The sequence below is a fragment of the Salvelinus sp. IW2-2015 genome, linkage group LG26 (genome assembly GCF_002910315.2).
Source record: "Salvelinus sp. IW2-2015 linkage group LG26, ASM291031v2, whole genome shotgun sequence".
Lineage (NCBI taxonomy): Eukaryota > Metazoa > Chordata > Actinopteri > Salmoniformes > Salmonidae > Salvelinus > Salvelinus sp. IW2-2015.
Window position 1 is genome coordinate 11,050,722 of NC_036866.1, and position 21,265 is coordinate 11,071,986.

At 43.7% G+C, this 21,265-nt stretch overlaps 1 protein-coding gene across 5 annotated transcripts in view; it reads right to left on the reverse strand.

The window, feature by feature from the left end:
- The window catches only part of LOC111953032 (unconventional myosin-IXb), a 114,691-nt gene that overhangs the window by 17,918 nt on the left and 75,508 nt on the right, over nt 1–21,265 (reverse strand). For 4 of the 5 annotated variants that reach the window (XM_070435112.1, XM_070435116.1, XM_070435114.1 and 1 more), the window contains exons 15-29: nt 20,010–20,123; nt 18,878–18,917; nt 18,499–18,621; nt 18,304–18,384; nt 18,093–18,203; nt 17,614–17,739; nt 17,378–17,527; nt 16,980–17,137; nt 14,988–16,103; nt 14,768–14,837; nt 5,757–5,863; nt 4,412–4,503; nt 2,989–3,176; nt 2,518–2,625; nt 2,228–2,398 (exon numbers count right to left, since the gene is read on the reverse strand). In XM_070435112.1, coding sequence (XP_070291213.1) covers nt 2,228–2,398; nt 2,518–2,625; nt 2,989–3,176; nt 4,412–4,503; nt 5,757–5,863; nt 14,768–14,837; nt 14,988–16,103; nt 16,980–17,137; nt 17,378–17,527; nt 17,614–17,739; nt 18,093–18,203; nt 18,304–18,384; nt 18,499–18,621; nt 18,878–18,917; nt 20,010–20,123 — 2,755 coding nt within the window. The remainder of the gene's footprint in view (nt 1–2,227; nt 2,399–2,517; nt 2,626–2,988; nt 3,177–4,411; nt 4,504–5,756; nt 5,864–14,767; nt 14,838–14,987; nt 16,104–16,979; nt 17,138–17,377; nt 17,528–17,613; nt 17,740–18,092; nt 18,204–18,303; nt 18,385–18,498; nt 18,622–18,877; nt 18,918–20,009; nt 20,124–21,265) is intronic. The other variant, XM_070435113.1, reaches the window with a different exon arrangement.

Genomic DNA, 21,265 nt, shown 5'->3' on the forward strand with positions numbered 1-21,265 from the left:
CTTTGGTAAGAGGTGAGGGTTTATCAGAGGACCTATCAAGAACTGTATCTGGGGRAAAAACATCTCCAGCCATTCTGGTGGAGCTTGAGCAGCCTGAATGAAGACATTCTGAATAAACATATGGTCATCGAAGTTAGGAGCATAAATACTCAATAGGTTCCAAGACTGAATAAATATGCCCCTGCACCAAAACAAACCTGCCTGAGGGATCAGACATGGTGTTGCTGACACAAAAGGGATGTGTCTACTTATCAAAATCGCAGTTCATCTTGCTTTAGAGTTAAACGAGGCCGCAACAATTTGTCCTACCCATTCCCTCTTTAATTTCTTGTGTTTACTGGCTGTACAATGTGTTTCTTGTAAGAACACAACGTCAGCCTTAAATAGTCTATACCTTAAGAAATTATCCTCTTAACTGGGCTGTTAAGATCTTTTACGTTGAATGTGACATATTTTAATGGATTAAGCATGGGTTGAGTTTCAAATATATAACCGAATGGTAATTACTCACATATAAGTATTCAGGTAATGTTTCAACTTTGATGTGAACACTGAAGTGACCTATGCGTCTCTTTAGGAAGGAAACAACATTAAAAAAATATTTAAAAAACGACCGATTGTCGGACTAAAACCACAATCAAACATGAAAACACTTGTAGAGAGATGTTGTTGCTTGCTTTCCATCTTGCTCTTACTAGCTAAGCTTTGGCATAAACTAAAACCTACGAGCTCTCTATGTTGAAAACAAACGTTGTGAATAGACATTTATGGCGGAATATTTTACTTTCAACAAGGGCTGCTTGAGTCTCTTTTCAGGAGAAGAGGAGAATCATAAATGGGGGAAAAAGCAATGGGCCTAGGCCTACTAATTTGTTTCGCCCAGTGGATATTGTCAAAACCAAAATATACTCCCCTGTAAATGTAATAGAACTCACCACGGGAAAAATAACTGTTAGTTGAAAATGTCCAAATCAACTGTAGCGACCGAATCACGGGGTAAACAGATCCAAATTCCAAATAGACATCAGTAGTTCAGTACCAGGAGAGCACAAACAAGACAAATCCCAATAAACTGCGTCAAATCCCACAGATAGACCTTTGTGAAGCAAATGCGGTTCAGTTCTTTGAGAAAAGTTAACACTTCTCCCGGAGTGTCGAAAAGATGGCTTCGGCCATTGTACTGAACTTTCATCTGCGCAGGGTGAATGATGTAGCCGGTGATGTTCTTGTCCTTCAGGGCTTTGGCAACAGATTTGAACTGCTTACGTCTGGCGAGATTCACGCGCATATCCGGGAAGAGGCTGACACTCTTGCCATCGATGGTGATGTCCCCTTTGGCTCTTGTGAGTCGCAGTATCTTCACCTTGTCCTGGAAACGGAGGAACCCGATCAGGACGGTCTGTGGAGGCTCATCTGGTGTGGGTTTTCGGTGTTAAGGTTCTGTGGGCGTGTTCAGCTTAGTGTAGTTGGTTATGCGCAGGACATCAGGGATCCATTGAGTGAAGAAAGGGACAGGGTCACGGCCCTCGCTGTACTCCTTCAATCCCACCACACGGATATTGCTACGTCTGCTCTGGTTCTCCATCTGGTCCACCATGTTTTTGAGATAGCCATTGTCCTTCTGCAGCTGTTTGATAACTTGTTCATGTCAGGTGACAGTATCTTCAGCAGTGCTAATGCGAAACTCAGCCTCAGTGGTTCTCAAAAGGAGATCATTCAGGGAGGATTTCAGGCCATCAATGGAAGAATAAAGTTCAGCCTATTTGTTGTACATTTTCAGTGAAAGACCTTTGTTACCATCTTACATTTCCTGGAGGAGAGTAGCAAGCATGCCTGAAGTCTCGGAAGAGGCTGCTGAGAGGAACAGTGTGGAACTGTCATCTGAGTTATCAGGGTTAATGCTTATTTTGCTAGCTGTGGCGTTATTATCTTGGGATTCAACAAAGTTTTGGTCATCCTTCTTGCCTCTCGGATCGAGGTCCATGGCCCTTGGGAAGGTAAGCGCTTAACAGTTTATCAGCCGATGTTAGAATATTGTTTCAACGTTGATATTTAGGTAATAATAGGATAACTTTGAAGAGCTCAGTTTATTAATGTCTGCTCTGCTCCGCAGCATAACATGCTACGAAAGTGTTGTTTGTGCCAAGTGTTATAGCATAAACCAGGGTGCTTGGAGTTGCCTACTACGATAATAGCCCTATGACAAATATGCAGGGTAATCCTTCACCTTGGCTGGTTCTGCCTCCTCCTTTTTGATCTCTCCCCTGATGAAGCCATCCAGGACTGACTGGAACAGGTTGACCACCAGCTGCACCTCTCCCTTCTGCTTCTCTCCTGCCAGGCTGATCACCCTCTTCTGGTAGCCACGCATCAGACCCTTGTAGCCAATATGGTGTGTCTGTCCACCATGGGTGAGAGAAAGAGAAAGGGGAATAAAGCAATTATCATCCATACACGGGAGTCACTCAATTGATAAAGCAGCTTCCATATCTATAGGCCTTGCGTTCCGACACTCACCGGGAGAGAGTACATGCCCTTGATGGTCTCTCTGAACTGCATGGTGGCTGTGATGAAGATGTTTTCTGTGGCAGACAACTGCTTCCCTCTGGAGCGGAAGTCATTCACCTACAGAGAGAGAGAGAGCAATAGTTTAAAGGGATAGTTTGGGATTTTTGGCAATGAAGCCCTTTATCTACTTCCCCAGAGCCAGATGAACTTGTGGATACCATTTGTATATCTGTGTCCAGTAGGAAGGAGATTATAGGTAGTTTCGTGAGCTAACGCTAACTAGCTTAGCTAAGCTAGCACTAACACAAGATAAAGGGCTTCATTGCCAAAACCCCAAACTATCCCCTTAAACATATTGTGGAGCATACTATAAGTGTATTTCTCCTCTATGCACCTGAAAACTACAAGAGGTGTGTGACTGAGATCAACTCTCATTTCAGTTAGCTTTTAGCTGTAACATTAATCAGAATGTGGTTGGACCTGATTCCCCAGGAATTCGTCCAAGTGTCGGAGCTCATTGGCGTTGGTAATCTCCCTGTCCAGAGAGGCGTTCCATTGCTCTGAAACACGCGTGGCCTGGCTGATCTTGATGGTGGGGTTCTGGCTCACTGCCCGGCCTCCACTAGCGGGGTCTGGGTGGGAGCGGGATGTTAGAGAGAGAGGCAGGGCTGTGTGGAACGAAGACAGACAGACAAACAGACAGAGACAAAGAAACAAAGAGAGAGACAGACAGAATTGTTGTCAATATGTTCAAGCATCATTATATAAAATATTCACTACTTTACCTTTTCCACATTGTTACAGCCTACATTTAAACACATGTACATTTAGACACTTTCGTTACTGGCCTACACACAATACCCCATAATGTCAAAGTGGAATTAGGTTTTTTATTTTTAACAAATTAATTAAAAATTAAAAGCTGAAAAGTCTTGAGTCAATAAGTATTCAACCCCTTTGTCATGGCAAGTCTAAATAAGTTCAAGAGTAAACATTTGGTTAACAAGTTGCATAATAAGTTTCATGGACTCACTCTGTGTGGAATAATAGTGTTTAACATGATTTATTAATGACAGCCATATCTGTATAAGCTGTAGAATGTACGTTTTGGGGACTTGAGAGCCTTTTACATATATTGTTTTGGCCAGGAAATAAACACTTCACTTGATTCCAAACTAGTTTTTTGGATTTTCATATCACTTTGTTGATAAAACATATTTTTAATTCTCTCTAACGCCAAACTGTGACGCACTACCATAGCAAGAGGCTAGAGCCAGTTTCACAGTCAAAACATGATGATAAAAGGTCCAAACTATGTTGTTATGATAGAGCTTAATCCTACTTGACTAATTATTTACCAGAAAGCAACTTATTTAAGAAACAAATCCATTGGAGAAATACACCTGTATTTTCTCTCTGGGTCTCATGTTCAGGAAGTGACTGACCCTGTATCACCCCCTACATCACTGCCCTCTTCAAGCACCTTCACATGAGTAAGAACACTGCCATTTCCAGGCCAGACAATCTTAGCACAAATACCACCTTATTTCACAGTCCCAGAGAAACTCCCTACCTTGTACAGTATACACTACTAAAGGCACTGACAAGTCATTTGACAGCAACCTAACAGTTACATAGCAACAAGATATGCTGGAGACAAGCTAAATAGGGCAGTAGAGAAGTAAGAGATGTTGTTTCAGATGGAAATGTGCCATATCGGGTATCTAGGATAATCAAGTGATGTCAACATATGAGAGATTCACTTTGAATGACCATGTGACTTGACCAGGAACAAAATGTACACTCGGGTTATTATAGCCTATTGTAGAACTAGGACCCAGAGATTTTCCTGGTCAGGTCACATATTTGTTGTGCCCCAAGGCTGCATCCTGGTGCCTCTAACCTTCTCCTCGATCGCTCAGATCTCCATCGTCAGGAGTATGAGCTTCTTTATGGGAACGTTTCTTCAGGATCTTCCTCAGGAACCCTGAGGATCTACAGCACACATAAACACTCAACACCACACCATCAACACACTCATACAGTAGGAGTCAATACAAAAACACTAATTGTAACATTTGTGGGTTATTGATGTGTATTATGGTTTTTAATGGGTTTGACTGTAAATAGGCACAGGTGAGCAATATATCCAATCCTACTAATATGAACAACATAATTACAAGAGTACCTGTTGTTCGGACTTGACACAGAAATACAATCTGCCATTTGATCATATCTGCCACCATGCAGGAGAATTGGATAAAACATGCTTTGTTTTAGTGATCAGAAGTGCGAGATGTGAATGTTGAATCTTTGTGAATGTCAAGGGGCAGAGGATTTTTGTATGTAAGCCTACAGTAATAAATGTTCTCATCGGTCCAGTCCAACACCACATATTTTCAGGGTTTATAGACCGACTCTGCTCAATGAGTGCCATGGTAACAATCTTTAAACAAAATCAAAATAAAGCCCAATATTTTGATCGTCCAGCCTGATAAAAACATTGGAACAGTAAGGCACAGCACATCCCAAAAAGTGGGGAACAAGTAAATCCGTTCAGAGTAAATTAAGTTAAGGAATTTCCRGAATCTATCCCCTCCAATAACAAACTGCCTCTATAGCTATATATGGGAAACTCTAGCTTGTGCAACGTGCCATATGAAGGAGCTAGACAGTTTGATTACACAAGGAATAGTGTTTTCCCATGGGCTATCTGCCTCAGACCTCCGGGGTGGATGAGATCGTCTAGTGAAGGGTTTTCCTCCACAGTTACATCAGTCTCTTTACATTAACATCACACTCAAGCATCTTCCTAGGTTCCTGTCTTTTTAGCCACCGCACTTCTATATCTGCATTGCTTGCTGTTTGGGGTTTTAGGCCAAGTTTCTGTATAAGCACTTTGTGACAACTGCTGATGTAAAAAGGGCTTTATAAATACATTTGATTGATCATTGGGGTTATCTGGAAGAGACCCTTAGGACATCATCATATGCATTTTAACATCCAAAACCCAAGGCATCAAACCATAATATTGGCCAACTAAGGTTCTATACCGCTAGTTCCAAAACCTATTTATGCCATGATCTACCAAAAACTTTTGGAATGCTCTTATGACTCATCTAAAAACAAAGCCAATATTTTTAGGTCCAACCCAGTCTCTTTCACAACCCAAAACGAATCAGCCGGGACTGCTCTGTCCCCCATCCTGCTGTAAAATATCTAACATTAGTTTCCCTGAAGCAGTGTACCTCTCTGGGGTGGGCGGTAGAGTTTGGACAGTGTCCTGGTGGCCTGAGGTGTCATGGGTCCTCCTCTTCATGCTGCCCGTTGACCAATCCTCTACAGCAGACTGGAGCTGCAAGTACGAACAATAAGATCAATGTGAAGAATCAAACTATACTGTACAATTCTCATCATGTTGAGCAGGTGATTGAAAAAACTGTTTGAGGAGATGAGGCCTTGGTAAAACTTGATAGTTTCATTTGCGACAGGAAAAAGACATGACATTTCCAGCAATCAAGAATGACCCCAACCCAATATTTTTTTATTTTACCTTTATTTAACTAGGCAAGTCAGTTAAGAACAAATTCTTATTTTCAATGACGGCCTAGGAACAGTGGGTTAACTGCCTTGTTCAGGGGCAGAACTACAGATTGTCAGCTCGGGGATTCAATCTTGCATCCTTTCGGTTACTAGTCCAACGCTCTAACCACTAGGCTATCTGCCGCCCCTATATCAACCAATAGACTTCCTTGAGAACCCAACCAACTTCCAATAGACATCCATGAGAACCCAACCTACCCAACTTCCGATAGACCTCCATGAGAACCCAACCTACCCAACTTCCATCAACACCCAACCTGAGGGACAATCACCTCAAAAGTTCCACTACTCATTATCCATTGCACAAATTATGGAAGAGGTTCATATAATTTTATCACCTGAAAAATACACCCATGTTCATTCCCAGCAGCACATTGTTGTTGTTGGTGGTTAAGAGGAAAACTGATTCATTATTGAGTCAAATCCTCAAAATCATTTGTGACCACTTGTTATTTAAATAGCAAATGAATCATTCAATTGGAAAATGAGAGTGGTTGTGTGTTAGCAATCCACAGGAAAGTTATCGCCCAAAAACACTGCCGAATGCAGATGCAAGTCTATAGGCACACAATTACAGTAAGAGCCTTGTAAAATGGTAAACAAGTTACTACTCATTTTTTTTGCTGCCATGGGCATGACATTAAATGTTTTATAAAATGTTGATAAAATAATATTCCTGTGTGAAATAACCCATGAAGAAACAAATTCCAAGGACCACCTCTGATAAAACCCCCAAATCATGACGGTTGACCAGAAAGGGTTTAATTGTGGGGGTTGATCAACCACTCCCAAGCCTATTGATTATGCTCCGCATTACATCTAAAGAAGTGTATGATGAGGTTAAATACTAGGGCAAAAAAGACCTGAAACTGGAGTCCAGAGATTAAGAGCCAAAGGTGTGCTAGGATGCACCAGATTGTCTCTAACGGGCAGGGCTCCGTTTCTCTGTGGTGGCAAGCTCTGCTCTGGCTTTGTGATTATACCTTATCCATGGACTTTGTCCCTTGTGGGCCCAAGCAGGCCCTTGCGCTCAAAGGGAAGCAGGTCCAATATGTCCCATCCTCCATTTCTTAACTTTTCTTAAAAGGCGACGTCTACGAGCTAGTCAACGTTTGTGTTTGGAATGTTTACGGTAACGTGTTCTGACCTATTAGAGCCAGAGAAGTACAATGACACTAAGCTTTCATTCAAATGTCATGAATAAAGAATGTGATATGCTAGCTTCAACCTGTTCAGATCTGATGTGCTGCCCTCGTATTTGATGAAAATAACAGTTCATAAGAAAGGGCAAGGCACACAATGCTGCTGGGACATATGCAGCGCTTACTTTTTTGCTCTTTACTTTAAATCACTGTTTGATCTCGGATTGGAATTCAGCATTTTTACTGGTGTCTTGGTTTTGTCTTCGCCCAACATTTTTCGTTCAGCTTTTCGCTTCGGACGTTTTTATCTCCTCCACCACGCACCTGTTCGGTAAGGTCGAGCGCCTCCTCTTCTACTCAGCCTCCCGACAAAGCATCCCCCAAGTGGGTGTGACACCTACTCCCGTTGCCTGCTGCACTGCTGCTTGGATCCCACCCGGCGATCTGCTCCCCATCTCCCCTGGCCTGTCTCCACCTGTCTGGTACAGATAACCCTGCCACACTCACCCCTCTCTCCCAAGCTTTCGCTTGCCTTCAGCACACACATAGATTTTGGACTGCTCTGAACTTTATGTAGGCCAATTCATTTGTGCTTTACTCAGAAACGCTTTAAAATAAATTAATAAATAGTAGGCCTATACTAATTATCTCAGACTTTTATAGCCTACTGGGCTCAAAGAGCTACTYTCTCACCTTATTTTGTTGGGGCGAGTGACTCTTTGAACTTACAATGGTTGGCTCCAAGCCGTTTTACTTTTTTGTTGTGCTTTGCGCTATTTGCTCAATGACTCCTGTTCACTTTGTTGACTATGAGTTTGCTCATTTACCCGACCGTGAAGACAGACAAAGTTTGTTCCTACACTCGGCCTCCCATCCTACTCTAACCGTCTCCCGCCAGCTTTGTATTCATGCTACCTGATGAAATTGCAGTAAAATATGATCTTGTTGCCATCTGATGCAAATTATAAAGTAATTWAAAAAATTCAACAATGCAGAGCTTGCCCTGTCCTCTCCCGTGCCCTGATTGTATTACTGCTGATGATATCTGGAAATGGTCAGTCTACTATTGCTATTGCCAATTCTGACTTGTGCTCTGATGATTTTTGCTTCACCGATTTCTGCTCTTGTAAAAGCCWGTTTTTTTTGCATGTTAACACTACTAGTTTATTACCTAAAATTGATAAATTGAAAGTGTAGGTTCACAGTTCCAATCCAGATGGTCATTACTGAGACATGGTTAAGAAAGAGTGTTCTGAACATTGATGTTCATTGACCTTTTTCTGAAGACAGATCTTCCAAAGGTGGTGGAGTGGCAATCTTTACCAAGGAACAACTTCAGTTCTCTGTTGTCTCCACCAAGTCTGTCACCAAACAATTTGATTTGCTCCCTAAATCTTTCAGATTATTACCAACCCTACAATGTAGGATTCCAAACACACAGAAAAGGCTACTCTCCTTGACGTTATACTCACAGGTATCAGTCTGGTGTTTTCTGTAATGACCTTATTGATCACTATTTTAAGGCCTGTGTTCGTAATGGCTGCTCAGTTAAATGACCTGTCCTGATTTGTCATAGACGCTTGCTGAGAAACTTTAATGAGAAAGCTTTCCTTCATGACCTGGCCTCTGTAAAGGGGTATAGAATCAGCTTGATCCCCTCTATTGAAGATACTAGGACCTTATTTTTAAAATATATTTTCAGTGGTATTATTAACAAACATGCACACAGAAAATGAGAATTAAAAGCAGGTTCAGCCTCTGGTTTGACCGTGATCTGGCAGACTTACTCCATCTCAAAAAAAAAAATTGGCGGAAGGCTCGGCACACAAATTACTTTAACGATCAGTTCTCGCTCTGTGGGTCTAACCTCAAGAAGTTCTGGAAAACGGTGAAAGACCTGGAGAATAAACCCTCCTCGTCGCAGCTGTCCATGTCCCTTAAATGCGGACAACATTAGGAGAATACAACCACCTAGGTGATTGAAAGATGAACGAGGTCCACACTCCAGTCGGTTGCAGTAATGCACCTTAAAGTTGGTTCCCAACCCAACCACCATATAAAAGCTAGAATTACTAGAAACTAACTAGGTTTCCCCTTTTATCTGTGGATACATTTTTGGACTAGAGACTAGAGGACACACAATTTTACGTGACTCAAAATGGGTCGATATTCTACAAAAGATCCAGCTAAAAAGGGACCTTGTACATTTCAGGCAAAATAACAACCCAATGTTTATATCTCTGGAAAAATTAGCTAGCAACAGCAAGCTAGCTAACTAAATGTCCATGAATGTTTCATGTGTGTTTCGACCAGTCCCCAAATTAATATATTTGGTTCAGAGTTCATTTTGATATTTCAACCTCCATGTCCTGATCACGTCTGGTGTGGCTGGACATGCGCCCGGTGGCAGGTGTAGTCTGCATGTTAAGGTTGWTGATGTGGTTGTTACTGACAAGGAGCATATGGTTGAGCTCTTTAATCACCACTTCATTAAGTCAGGATTCCTATTTGACTAATCCATGTGTCCTTGCCCATCCAAGACTTCCTCATCTTCCAGCCCTTCTAATGCAACTAACCCTGATGCTCTGCCATCTTTTCCCCCTGCCCCGCTACACAGCATCTCCCAGCAGGCGGTCACTGAGTCTGAGGCGCTAAAGGAGCTCCATGAACTTGACCCCAAAAAACAATCTGGGTTAGATGGTTTAGATCCTTTCTTCTTTAAGGTTGCAGCCCTATCATCGCCAAACCTGTCTCTCCTATCTGAGGAGGTTCCCAGTGCTTAGAAGGCAGCAACGATGAGTCCTTTATTTAAAGGGGGAGATCAAGCTGATCCTGAACTGTTGAAGGCCAATTTCCATTTATCAAAAGTGTTGGAAAAATTTGGCAATAATCAACTGACGAGCTTTCTTGATGTCAAAATATCTCGGTCTGGTATGCAATCTGGTTTCAGCTCAGGTTACGGATATGTCACTGCAACCTTAAAGGGCCTCAATGATGTCACCATTGCCCTTAATTCTAAGCAATGTTCTGCAGCTATTTTTGACTTAGCCAAAGCTTTTGATACGTTAGACCAGGTATTCCCAGGGGTACGCGCAATGCCGTCGGCATGTGTGATTCACATAAAAAAAAAAAAGTACWACATTTTTCCCCCTTCACATTTTCAAACAGTCCAGTTATATTTTCCAGCGGGGCTATGCATTTGGGTGAGGTTTTTTTCTTGCCTGAGTAGCTTCGTTTCACTGCCAAAAATATAATTAAACCATCTAGTGTTCAGCGAAATAACACAATATCAAATACAGGTAGCCTAGTCAAATAACTAACATCCAATCACATTAACCGTTACTCTCTCGCGGGAATTCCACTAACGGTCCGTATGTAGCCAAACGTAGCTGCTGCTCATGTTGGTATCTGTACTGATGGCACAAAAACCATGAAAGGGAGACATAGTGGAGTGGTAACTCGCGTGCAGTTGCTCCCGACGCCACTTCGGTACACTGCAACATCCACTGAGAGGCTCTTGCTGCCAAGGGAATGCCTGAAACTTGAAAAATGTTTTGGACACTACAGTGAAAATGGTTAACTTGGTTAAAGCAAGGCCCCTGAACTCTCATGTATTTTCTGCATTATGCAATGATATGGACAGCAACCATGTAATGCTTTTACAACATACAGAAAGAAGTGCGCTGGTTATCAAGGGGCAAAGTATTGACACGTTTTTTTWAATTGAGAAACGAGCTTAAAGTTTTCTTTACTGACCATAATTTTCACTTGTCTGACCGCTTGCATGATGACGAGTTTCTCACATGACTGGCCTATCTGGGTGATGTTTTTTCTCGCCTGAATGATCTGAATCTAGGATTACAGGGACTCTCCGCAACTATATTCAATGTGTGGGACAAAATTGAGGCTATGATTAAGACGTTGGAGCTCTTCCCCGTCATTGTATGATTTTTTTATGTGCAAATGAACTCAGGCTTACGGACAATGTCAAATATGATATAGCGAAGCACCGGAGTAAGTTGGGTGCGCAATTACGCAAACGCAGGTACTTTCCCAAAACGGATGACACAAACAACTTGATTCGTTATCCCTTTCATGCCCTGCCTCCAGTCCATTTTACCGATATCTGAACAAGAGAGCCTCATCGAAATTGCAACGAGTGGTTCTGTGAAAATTTAATCAGAAGCCACTGACAGTGTTCTGGACTGGGCTGCGCTCAGAGTATCCAGCCTTGGCAAATCGCGYTGTTAAGACACTGATGCAACTGAAAACTAAATATAGGCACTGACTGTGTGGAAAATGATTTAAGACACTCTCTCCAATACAACCCAAAATTGCAGAGTTATGTGCATCCTTTCAAGCACACCCTTCTCATTAACCTGTGGTGAGTTATTCACAATTTTCGATGAACAAAGATGGCTAAATAAAGAGCAAAATTATTTATTATTATTTGTGCCCTGGTACTATAAGAGCTCTTTGTGACTTCCCACGAGCCAGTTTGTGAGAAACTCACACTCATTCTTATGTTTAATTAATTTATCGTATAGTGTGTGTGGCAGGCTTACAATGATGGCAAAAAACATTTGAGAGTGTTGACCTTGGTGCTAGAGGGGGTACGCAGCTGGAGGTTGAATGTTTGAAGGGGTACGGGACTATAAAAAGTTTGGAAACCACTGCTTTAGACCGTTCCATTCATGTGGGTTGGTATTGGTGTCTCTGAAGGGTCTAGTTTGCTAACTACCTCTCTCAAAGAGTGCAATGTGTAAAGTCAGAACATCTGCTGTCTCAGCCACTGCCTGTCACCATGGGAGTACMCCAATGCTCGATCCTAGGCTCCGCGATCTTCTCAAATTACATCAACAACACAGCTCAGGCAGTAGGAAGCTCTCTCATCCATTTATATGCAGATGATAGTCTTATACCTCAGCTGGCCCCTCCCCGGATTTTGTGTTAAACGCAGTACAACACAGCTTTCTTAGTCTCCAACAAGATTTCTCTACCCTTAACCTTGTTCTGAACATCTCCAAAACAAAGGTCATGTGGTTCGGTTTGATTACTACCTCTGAGGGTTTAGAGCAGGAGTGGGCAATTCCAGGCCTCGAGGGCCTGATTGGTGTCACCGTTTTGCCCCAGCCAACACCTGACTCCAATAATCACCTAATCATGATCTTCAGTTAAGAATGCAATTTGATTAATCAGCTGTGTTTGCTAGGGATGGAGAAAAAGTGTGACACCAATCAGGCCCTTGAGGACTGGAGTTGCCCACCCCTGGTTTAGAGCTTGAGGTAGTCAACTCATACAAGTACTTGGGAGTATGGCACACTGTCCTTCTCTGAGCACATATCCAAGCTGCAGGCTAAGGTTAAATCTAGACTTGGTTTCCTCTATCGTAATCGCTCCTCTTTCACACCAGCTGCCAAACTAACCCTAATTCAGATGACCATCCTACCCATGCTAGATTACAGAGACATAATTTATAGAACGGCAGTTAAGGTTGCTCTCGAGCGGCTAGGTGTTCGGCCATCAGATATGCCACCAATGCTCCTTATAGGATACATCACTGCACTCTACACTCCTCTGTAAACTGGCCATCTCTGTATACCCGGCACAAGACCCACTGGTTGATGCTTATTTATAAAACCCTGTTAGGTCTCACTCCCCCCTATTTGAGATACCTACTGCAACCCTCATCCTCCACATACACTGAACAAAAATATAAACGCAACATGTAAAGTGTTGGTCCCATCTTTCACGAGATGAAATGAAAGATCCCTGAAATGTTCCATACGCACAAAAAGCTTATTTCTCACATTAATTTGTTTACGTCCCTGTTAGTGAGAATTTCTCCTTTGCCAAGATAATCCATCCACCTGACAGGTGTGGCATATCAACAAGCTAATTAAACAGCATGATCATTACACAGATGCACCTTGTGCTGGGGACAATAAAAGGACTCTAAAATGTGCAGTTTTGTCACAACACAATCCCACAGATGTCTCAAGTTTTGAGGGAGCGTGCAACTGGCATGCTGACTGCAGGAATGTCATCCTGAGCTGTTGCCAGAGAACTGAATGTTAATTTCTCTACTATAGTCCGCCTCCAACGTCGTTTTAGAGGATTTGGCAGTACGTCCAACCGGCCTCACAACCACAGATCATGCGTAACCATGCCAGCCCAGGACCTCCACATCCTGCTTCTTCACCTGCGAGATCCTCCAAGACCAGCCACCTGGACAGCCGATGAAACTGTGGGTTTGCACAAGTGAAGAATTTATGCACAAACAGTCAAACCATCTCAGGTAAGCTCAACTGCGTGCTCGTCGCCCTCATCAGGGTCTTGAGCTTACTGCAGTTTGGTGTCGTAACCGTCTTTAGTGGCTAAATGCTCACCTTCGATGGCCACTGTGCTCTTCACGGATGAATCCCGGTTTCAACTGTACCGGGCAGATGGCACACAGTGTGTATGGCATTGCGTGTGAGAGCAGTTTGCTGATTTCAACGTTGTGAACAGAGTGCCCCTTGGTGGCGGTGGGATTATGGGAAGGGCAGGCATAAGCTACAAACAAAGACAATTGCATTTTATCGATGGCAATTTGACTGCACAGAGATACCGTGATGAGATCCACTGTCGTGCCATTCATCCGCCGCCATCACCTCATGTTTCAGCATGACAATGCATACCCCCTGGAAGCTGAAAATGTCCCAGTTCTTCCATGGCCTGCATACTTACCAGACATGTCACCCATTAAGCATGTTTGTGATGCTCCGGATCAGGATGTACAACAGTGTGTTTCAGTTCCTGCCAATACCCAGCAACTTCGCACAGCCACTGAAGAGTGGGACAACATACCACAGGTCCACAGCCTGATCAACTCTATGTAAAGGAGATATGTCATGCTGTACGAAGCAAATGGTGGTCACACCAGATACTGACTGGTATTCTGATCCACGCCCCTACCAACAGATAAATATCTGTATTCCCAGTCAAATGAAACCCATAGCATTTATTTAAATTGACTGATTTCATTACATGTACTGTAACTCATTAAAATCATTAATTGTTGCATGTTGCGTTTATTTTTGTTCAGTGTGCACACATCCCGGGGTCGCTCCTCTTTTCAGTTCGCTGCAGCTAGCGAATGGAAAGCGCTGCAAAAAAACACTCAAACTGGACAGTTTTATCGCCATCTCTACATTCAAAGACTCAATCATGGACATTCTTACTGACACTTGTGGCTGCTTCGGGTGATGTATTGTTGTCTCTACCTTTTTGCCCTTCGTGCAGTTATCTGTGCCTAACAATGTTTGTACTGTGTTTGTGCTGCTACCATGTTGTGGTGTCTCTTGTCGATGTGTTTTACTTTGCCCCCATAGGAGGCCTTTTGCCTCTTAGTAGGCCATCATTGTAAATAAGAATTTGTTCTTAATTGACTTGCCTAGTTAAATATAAGCAAAATGAAAAAATAAGATTTTTTCCCCAAAGAAATGGTGGTTATAATAGTATAGCAATGTTACCTCTCTGTTGGAAGTGGCACCAGAATTGTCCGAGCCAGGGGACACCGTATCAAGAGAGTTTCCACCACTCCTGGAAATAAACGGAGACAGATGTAAAATTCATAATCATAACTGGGGGAATCCTCTGGTCTTTTCTCATGTTGCAGAGACAATGATATCCTAAAGCAAGTATAACTCATTAATATTACTGTAGATATCACAAGGATATGGAATGTCGTACGGTGAATGATTTTTCCTCCTGTCCTTGCTGTGGTCGTCAGGACTGGTGTACTCTGGTTGTCGTCCATCAGTCTTCTTCCCCTTCCATTTCTCTGCCTTCTCCTTGATGGTGCCCTGTTGGCTGTAGCGAACCAGATTGCCTGGACCCAGGACCTCATTATGGCCGTTCCTGTCATCCATTGGTTCGGGGGGGTTCAGGCGTAAGGTGCTGGGGCGTACAGGTGCAGGGGTGTGGGTGTGGGAGGTGGCTTTGGCTTCTTTCTTCCAGGCTACAAAGGTGTACTGGTCCAGTTCCTTGCTGTCCGCCCGCTCGGCCCGCTCTTTTGGCTTGACCTCGGCTCGGCTGGCTGCCTCCTGACCTTTGATCTTAGGGACAGGCTCCTCCTTGGTGGCTGCCAAGGCGACCCGCTCACTCTCCCGCTGGCTATGCTCCAGGCCCCGCTGGCGCCGCTGTTCTCTCTTCTCCTGGCTCCTGGAGACCTGCGACCTGTGTGCCTCCACAGCAGCCTGAGCCCCATTGTCTTTTTCTGGTGACTGGGGGGCAGCTTCCTCCATGGTCCCCTCCTCCTCCTCAGGCTCCTTGGAGTGGGCTTCCTCCGGTTCCTCCACAGCCTGGCTCTCCTCCTCCAGCTGGGGCCCAGCCTCAGCCTGTGTACCGTTGCCCTCATCAGGSTGGAAGACTGTAGAAGCATCCCCCATGTCCACCTCCTCAGGAGGTGAAGTAGCTGCAGCCTCTACAGCTTCTGCCTCCTCCCTCTGCTTCTCCTTGTCCTGGACAGGCACTTTATCCTCATGTTGGCTCGCATCTAGAGTTCTTTCAGCTGCCACCTGTGCCTCTGGCTCCTCCTGTGTCTCAGGTTCCTTGTTGACACTTTCTGCCTGCCTCAGCCTTGCCTCCTCCCTCGCCCTCCATTCCGCTGCCTCCTGCACTGCCTCTTTCTTTCTCCTAAATGCTTCTTCCTCTGCTTCCATTTCCAGTCGGGCTGCCTCCTCTTCTGCCTCTCTCGCTAGCCTGGCTGCCTCTTCCTCCGCCCTCTTCCTGGCTTCCTCTGCTTCCTCTTCTTTCTTCCTGGCCTCCTCCTCCCTTTTCCTCCTCTCCTCCCGTATTGAATGGCACCTGTTAAGTTCAACATGATTCAGTAGTGGTTCAACATTCATATGACAATGTTAGGCATCTCTGGGAATTTCCAAGCATTTGTATAGCATTTTCTATACAAGGCATAGGTTGTTTCCGAGGTAAGAGATGATGTGCGATGAATATGTTGTTTTTTAAAGGCCCAACGCAGACGCTTTTATCTCAAGTACCTTAGTGTGATTGTTTTCAATTAAAATGGTAAAAAAGAAACAAAAATAGGTTCTTAGCATAGAACAATTTCTCAAGAAGAATTTTGCTAGGACTGTCTGGGAGTGGTCTGAGTGGAAAACTGAAAACTAGCGGTTATTAGCAGAGGTTTGAAACTCTCTTTTTGTCCATTTAACTAATTTACAGCCTGGTGATGGTCATCAGGCAGGCCAAAACTTCATCCCACCAAAACAGGCTGAAATTTCAGGTGGTCTTTTCAAACAGCTCTTACACTAAAAGGGCATTATTATAATTTACACAATTTCACAGTATTATTCTAACCACAGTGTGGAAATGTATATAAAAACACAGAACTCCACTGGGCCTTTAAGGTTAGGAAAATGTGCAATGTATAGTGCCACTTTTTAGGATGTCAATATAAATGAATGTTTGTAATCTTGTCGATCTTTTAATCATTATATGTGTTATTTGTTTTTACCTCGGAGGAACACTTTGGAAACAAGTGTTTTAATTAAAACTTTTAAGTGCTATCCTCTGGGTCCACATTGTACATTTTGTTGTATATGTCTTTAACCCAAATAAATTCAATTCAACTAAGTCAGTGTTTACCGGTAACTCAAAGCATTTCACACTTTATAAATACTACACTAAGCAATGAATGTATTTCAGTGGTGTGGCCTCGTGCTGTACCTCCTCCGTGCGGAGTGTCCTCTGGCCAGAGCCTGGATCTTCATGATGCTGGTATGCCTGCGGAGGTACTCTGACCTCTGTCTGGAGCCCTTCCACACAGCCTGGATCAGCGTGGCTGCCTGACACTGCCGTTCCTTGCGGCGTCTACGCCACGCATGCTGGGAGGGATGAACACGGGCAAGAACAAATTATTACCCTGACATATATTACCAAACAGAACTAATTTATTCCCCATCTGCAGGAATATGATTGTCTCAAAGGATGGATATTGGACAATTTCTATGTATTTCTTTGTAAGAAATAGATATTGAAAATACTAGATTTCTAGGCATTTTGTATGAGGAAAAGTCGCATCTTTGAGCTGACATCTGTACAGGACGGGTTATCACACAGCTTACCTGGAGCAACATGGCCGCCTGTCTCATCTCCAGGAAGTACCTCCTCTCCAGGCGGGCCCTGAACCAGTACTGCAGGAAGATGATCTTACGCATCACGTCCTTGTGTAGCGTGTCCTGCAGCTGCTGACGCTCCAGCTCCTTCAGGTAAACCTGAGGATCGCAATTTAATTCAAGACAATTAAAAGGCAATTAAAATGTATTTCTGTGAGGAAAATGTGGAGGTGAGCTTGTCTTACCTTGGTTTTTCCTATCTGGTAAGTGGTGTGGTCGAGCGCCATCCTCTGGAACAGGGCCGAGATGTCCTCTGGCTTGGAGGCTGTAGCATTCTTGGGCAGCAACACTCGGAATTGCTCAATGAATTCCTACAGGTACACATTTATAATAGCTATTTTGTTTTGACAGACATTGCTCAATAAAAATGTTCCTTCTAACATGCAAGAAATAAAGAATATGTTTCACGGAGGACCGAGTGTCTGCGGGTTTTCGCTCCTCCCTTGTAATTAGTAAGGAACTCTCCTCACCTTGTTGTCTAGGGCTTAATTGAAAGGAAAAATCTAAAACCTGCAGACACTCGGCCCTCCGTGGAATGAGTTTGACAACCTTGATATAAAGCAATTATTTTCATTGGTAAACAATGAATGTCAAGTATCAACAACAGATATTGTTTCAGACATTGCTTCTGGCTGTCTGAGTTATTAAAAGAGGTGCACTGTACTTGGAATGTGTACTTGGCTCCATAGCCAGACCTCCGGATGCGAACCGTCTCTAGCATGCCCGTGTAGTGCAGCTGCTGCAGCACCAGGGTCTCGTTCAGACACATCTCCTTCTGCACACACACAGATACACAGCACATCATTAGAGGGACTCATCATAATCATTTATCATCATCATCTTGGTTGTACATAATAGAAAAAAAGGGGCGTTACCTTCTCAGAGTTGGAGCGAATACAGCGGATGAAGAAGGGTTCTGCTCTGCCCAAAGTCTCCAGCAGTTTAGTCAGAGAGGTCTGTCAATGTAAAAAGGATTTCATATCAATGAGACTAACTTCAATAAAGTCCTGCATCTGCACTGTTTGTTAGTGGCTGTCTGGCTGCTGTATTTGATGGTGAGATCAGCTGACCTGGAACTGAGCACTAATGCTGGGAGTCTTCTTCTTCTTGTTGAGGTGCAGCAGAGACTTGGCGGTGCGGTCGTGGAGGGTCCGACCCACAATGAACTTCAGGGAGCGAGAGTCCAACAGGCTCTAAGGAACAGCATCAACATCACAGAGTTCTAAACGTCTGCAGACACCACCTCAGTGTCGCCGATACTCTCGGATGATTAAAATGTTATATTTTGAAACATTTCTATTAGATAATTTAGTGATCAAGATCTGAGATAATGAAGAAATACGAATAATTTCAGGTGGTCGGAAGTCATATTTACAGGTCATGTGTCAGATTGTATGTATGTATGTAGGAGTGGATGTAGCTGGCGTATGTATGATACTGTAAGTTTACCTTAGGTATGATCTGTTTCTGCTTGGCATTCTTGTTTTTCCTGTGGGAGAGGGAGAGGTTAGTGAGACGGGCTCAGCACAGCGATGTCGCTGAGGAGGTCTAGTGGTGAGCGCGTTGGGGGGTGAGCCGTGTTGTTAGTATGGTGTGTCATTCTCAGTCAGTGAGGCGTGAGGGCTTGCACCTGGAGTATGGGTGGGATGACGGACGGACAGACACACGGATGGGAGAATCCAGCCAAACAATCAGACAGCCTGGATGAGACCCATAGGGCTTATAGGAGTAGGATACCTGTTCCTCCAGCTATCTTGTTTTCATCATATCAGCCTTGGATTTATAGTKGAACAGTTGCTATGTGCCAACTAAATGATTTCAGCCTTGGGTTTATTACAGTGTGTCATTTGTGCGGTCAACACTGCACACACATTTTTCGAGGGAGACTTGTTTCTTCACTGTGTTAAATACTTGTATATCTTATACCCAACAGCCATAGTTCTATATATGTTAAAACAAGCTATGATTTCCAACAAACTTTTGGGTTCTTTTAGACTTCACATTCTTAAACAGTTTAATCTAGAAGCCAATGCATTCATGTGAGTAATGTTTGTTCATGCAGCAGCTGTGCTATTGAGGCCATCATTGTATCCTCAGATTTCATCAAGTCCTCTATCTCCATTATAGCCCATATGGGCAACAGCCTCGCTGCATTACAACATCAGCCTCATGCTAATCAACATCACATTGGAAGCCAGTCTCTATGGGCTTTGCAGTCCACTATCACGAGCAGACTAGTGTTGTTTTCAGCCATCTGCAAATAACTAGGATTCATGTTTTTCCATGAGGTTTCGTCTCAAAACAGCCAATTACCCAGCCTGTGTCTTAAACTGTCTGTCACGTGTTGAGCGTGAGAGATTAGGAATTATGTCTTCTAGCTGAATACATAATTCTGTTTCCAGTTTTGGACTAGGATAAAAAAAATCTTAGTCAAATCAGGTGTTCTAGTACTGGCCTGGAACAAAGATTTGCATCTAAGAGGATGCCTCAGCCCCCAGGAGGACTGAGGTTGAGCACTGTTAAAGCTGGGTTAGACCACGGTAGGCCAAGCTGGGCTGAGCTGAAGGGGCTACAGACTCACTGAAGGAGGTGTCGAGGGAACCGCAGGCGACCCCAGGACTGCAGCAGTTTGCGAGGGTCCTCACCGTCCAGCTGCAAGTCCTTAATGGAGCTGATTATCTGGGCATGCATGTCCCTGAATCAACCCAGCAAGGGCCACAGTGGGTGAGGAGGATGGAGGGTAAGAGACAGTGGGAGGAGACGGGAAGGGGTGTTGGGCATGGGGCATAAGGGGAGGACGGGGGGGGGGGGGGGTAGAAACACTGCTGTCAGGACACCTCAAAAGACAGAAAACACCCCACCACCAAAGAGCCTGCTTCCCAAGAGAAACACACCAACAGACCAGTTAGAGGTCTGAAGTTGAGATCATGTAAAACTGGTGTTTAATGCTGCTTCAGTTCAGACCATCCAGCCATGGCTAAAGCAGAGTGTAGAAAGACAGAGGTTGTGTTCTCTCACACCATACCTGTAAGTAAGTACTGTGAGCATGCATTCCTGAATCAAAGCTTCACTGGTTGATGTATTTTATCCATAATGGTGTTACACTGCTGCGGACTAGGATTGGTCATTGGACTGGTGTTATACTAGTGGTGAATAGGAGAGACTGTTGTTGTTAAGAGGGCATATTGGCCATATATCACAAACCCCTGAGTTACTTTATTGACATTATAAACTGGTTACCAACGTAATTATAGCAATAAAAATACATGTTGTCAAACCTGTGGTATATACGGTCTGATATACCACAGCTGTCAGCCAATCAGCATTCAGGGCTCGAACAACGCAGTTTATAATATCCTACTTACATCTGATCAATAAACCAAAAGGAGGTCCGGCAGGAAGGGCTGGGCCGTAAGTAAAAGGTACCGTAGACAAACTAGCCCAGTCCAAAACCAGCCCCTAAAAGCCCTGACCTCTTCAGTATTTTTAGGTCTGAAAGAACCAGATAGGTGGAAGCACAATGGAGGAGCCTCCCCAAAGCCTAGGTGGAGCTATCCCCATATTGGTTACACCTATCAGATCTATAGAAACACATAAGGGGTACGGCCTAAGGAAGGTGCTAGGGGTGGTGTTTTGCTTACTGCTCAGTTCCTCTCTGGGAATGCTCATATTAGGACAGGGGATTTTGGTCCATTTAGACACTACAATTATGTTATCCTCGAACTTTCTCCAAAGGAAATTGTTTATTACATATCCTCTCTCATCACAACTACTCCAGGACATGAGATGTATAGCACTTTCCCTGACCTGATTCATGTACCAAACTTTACAACTACT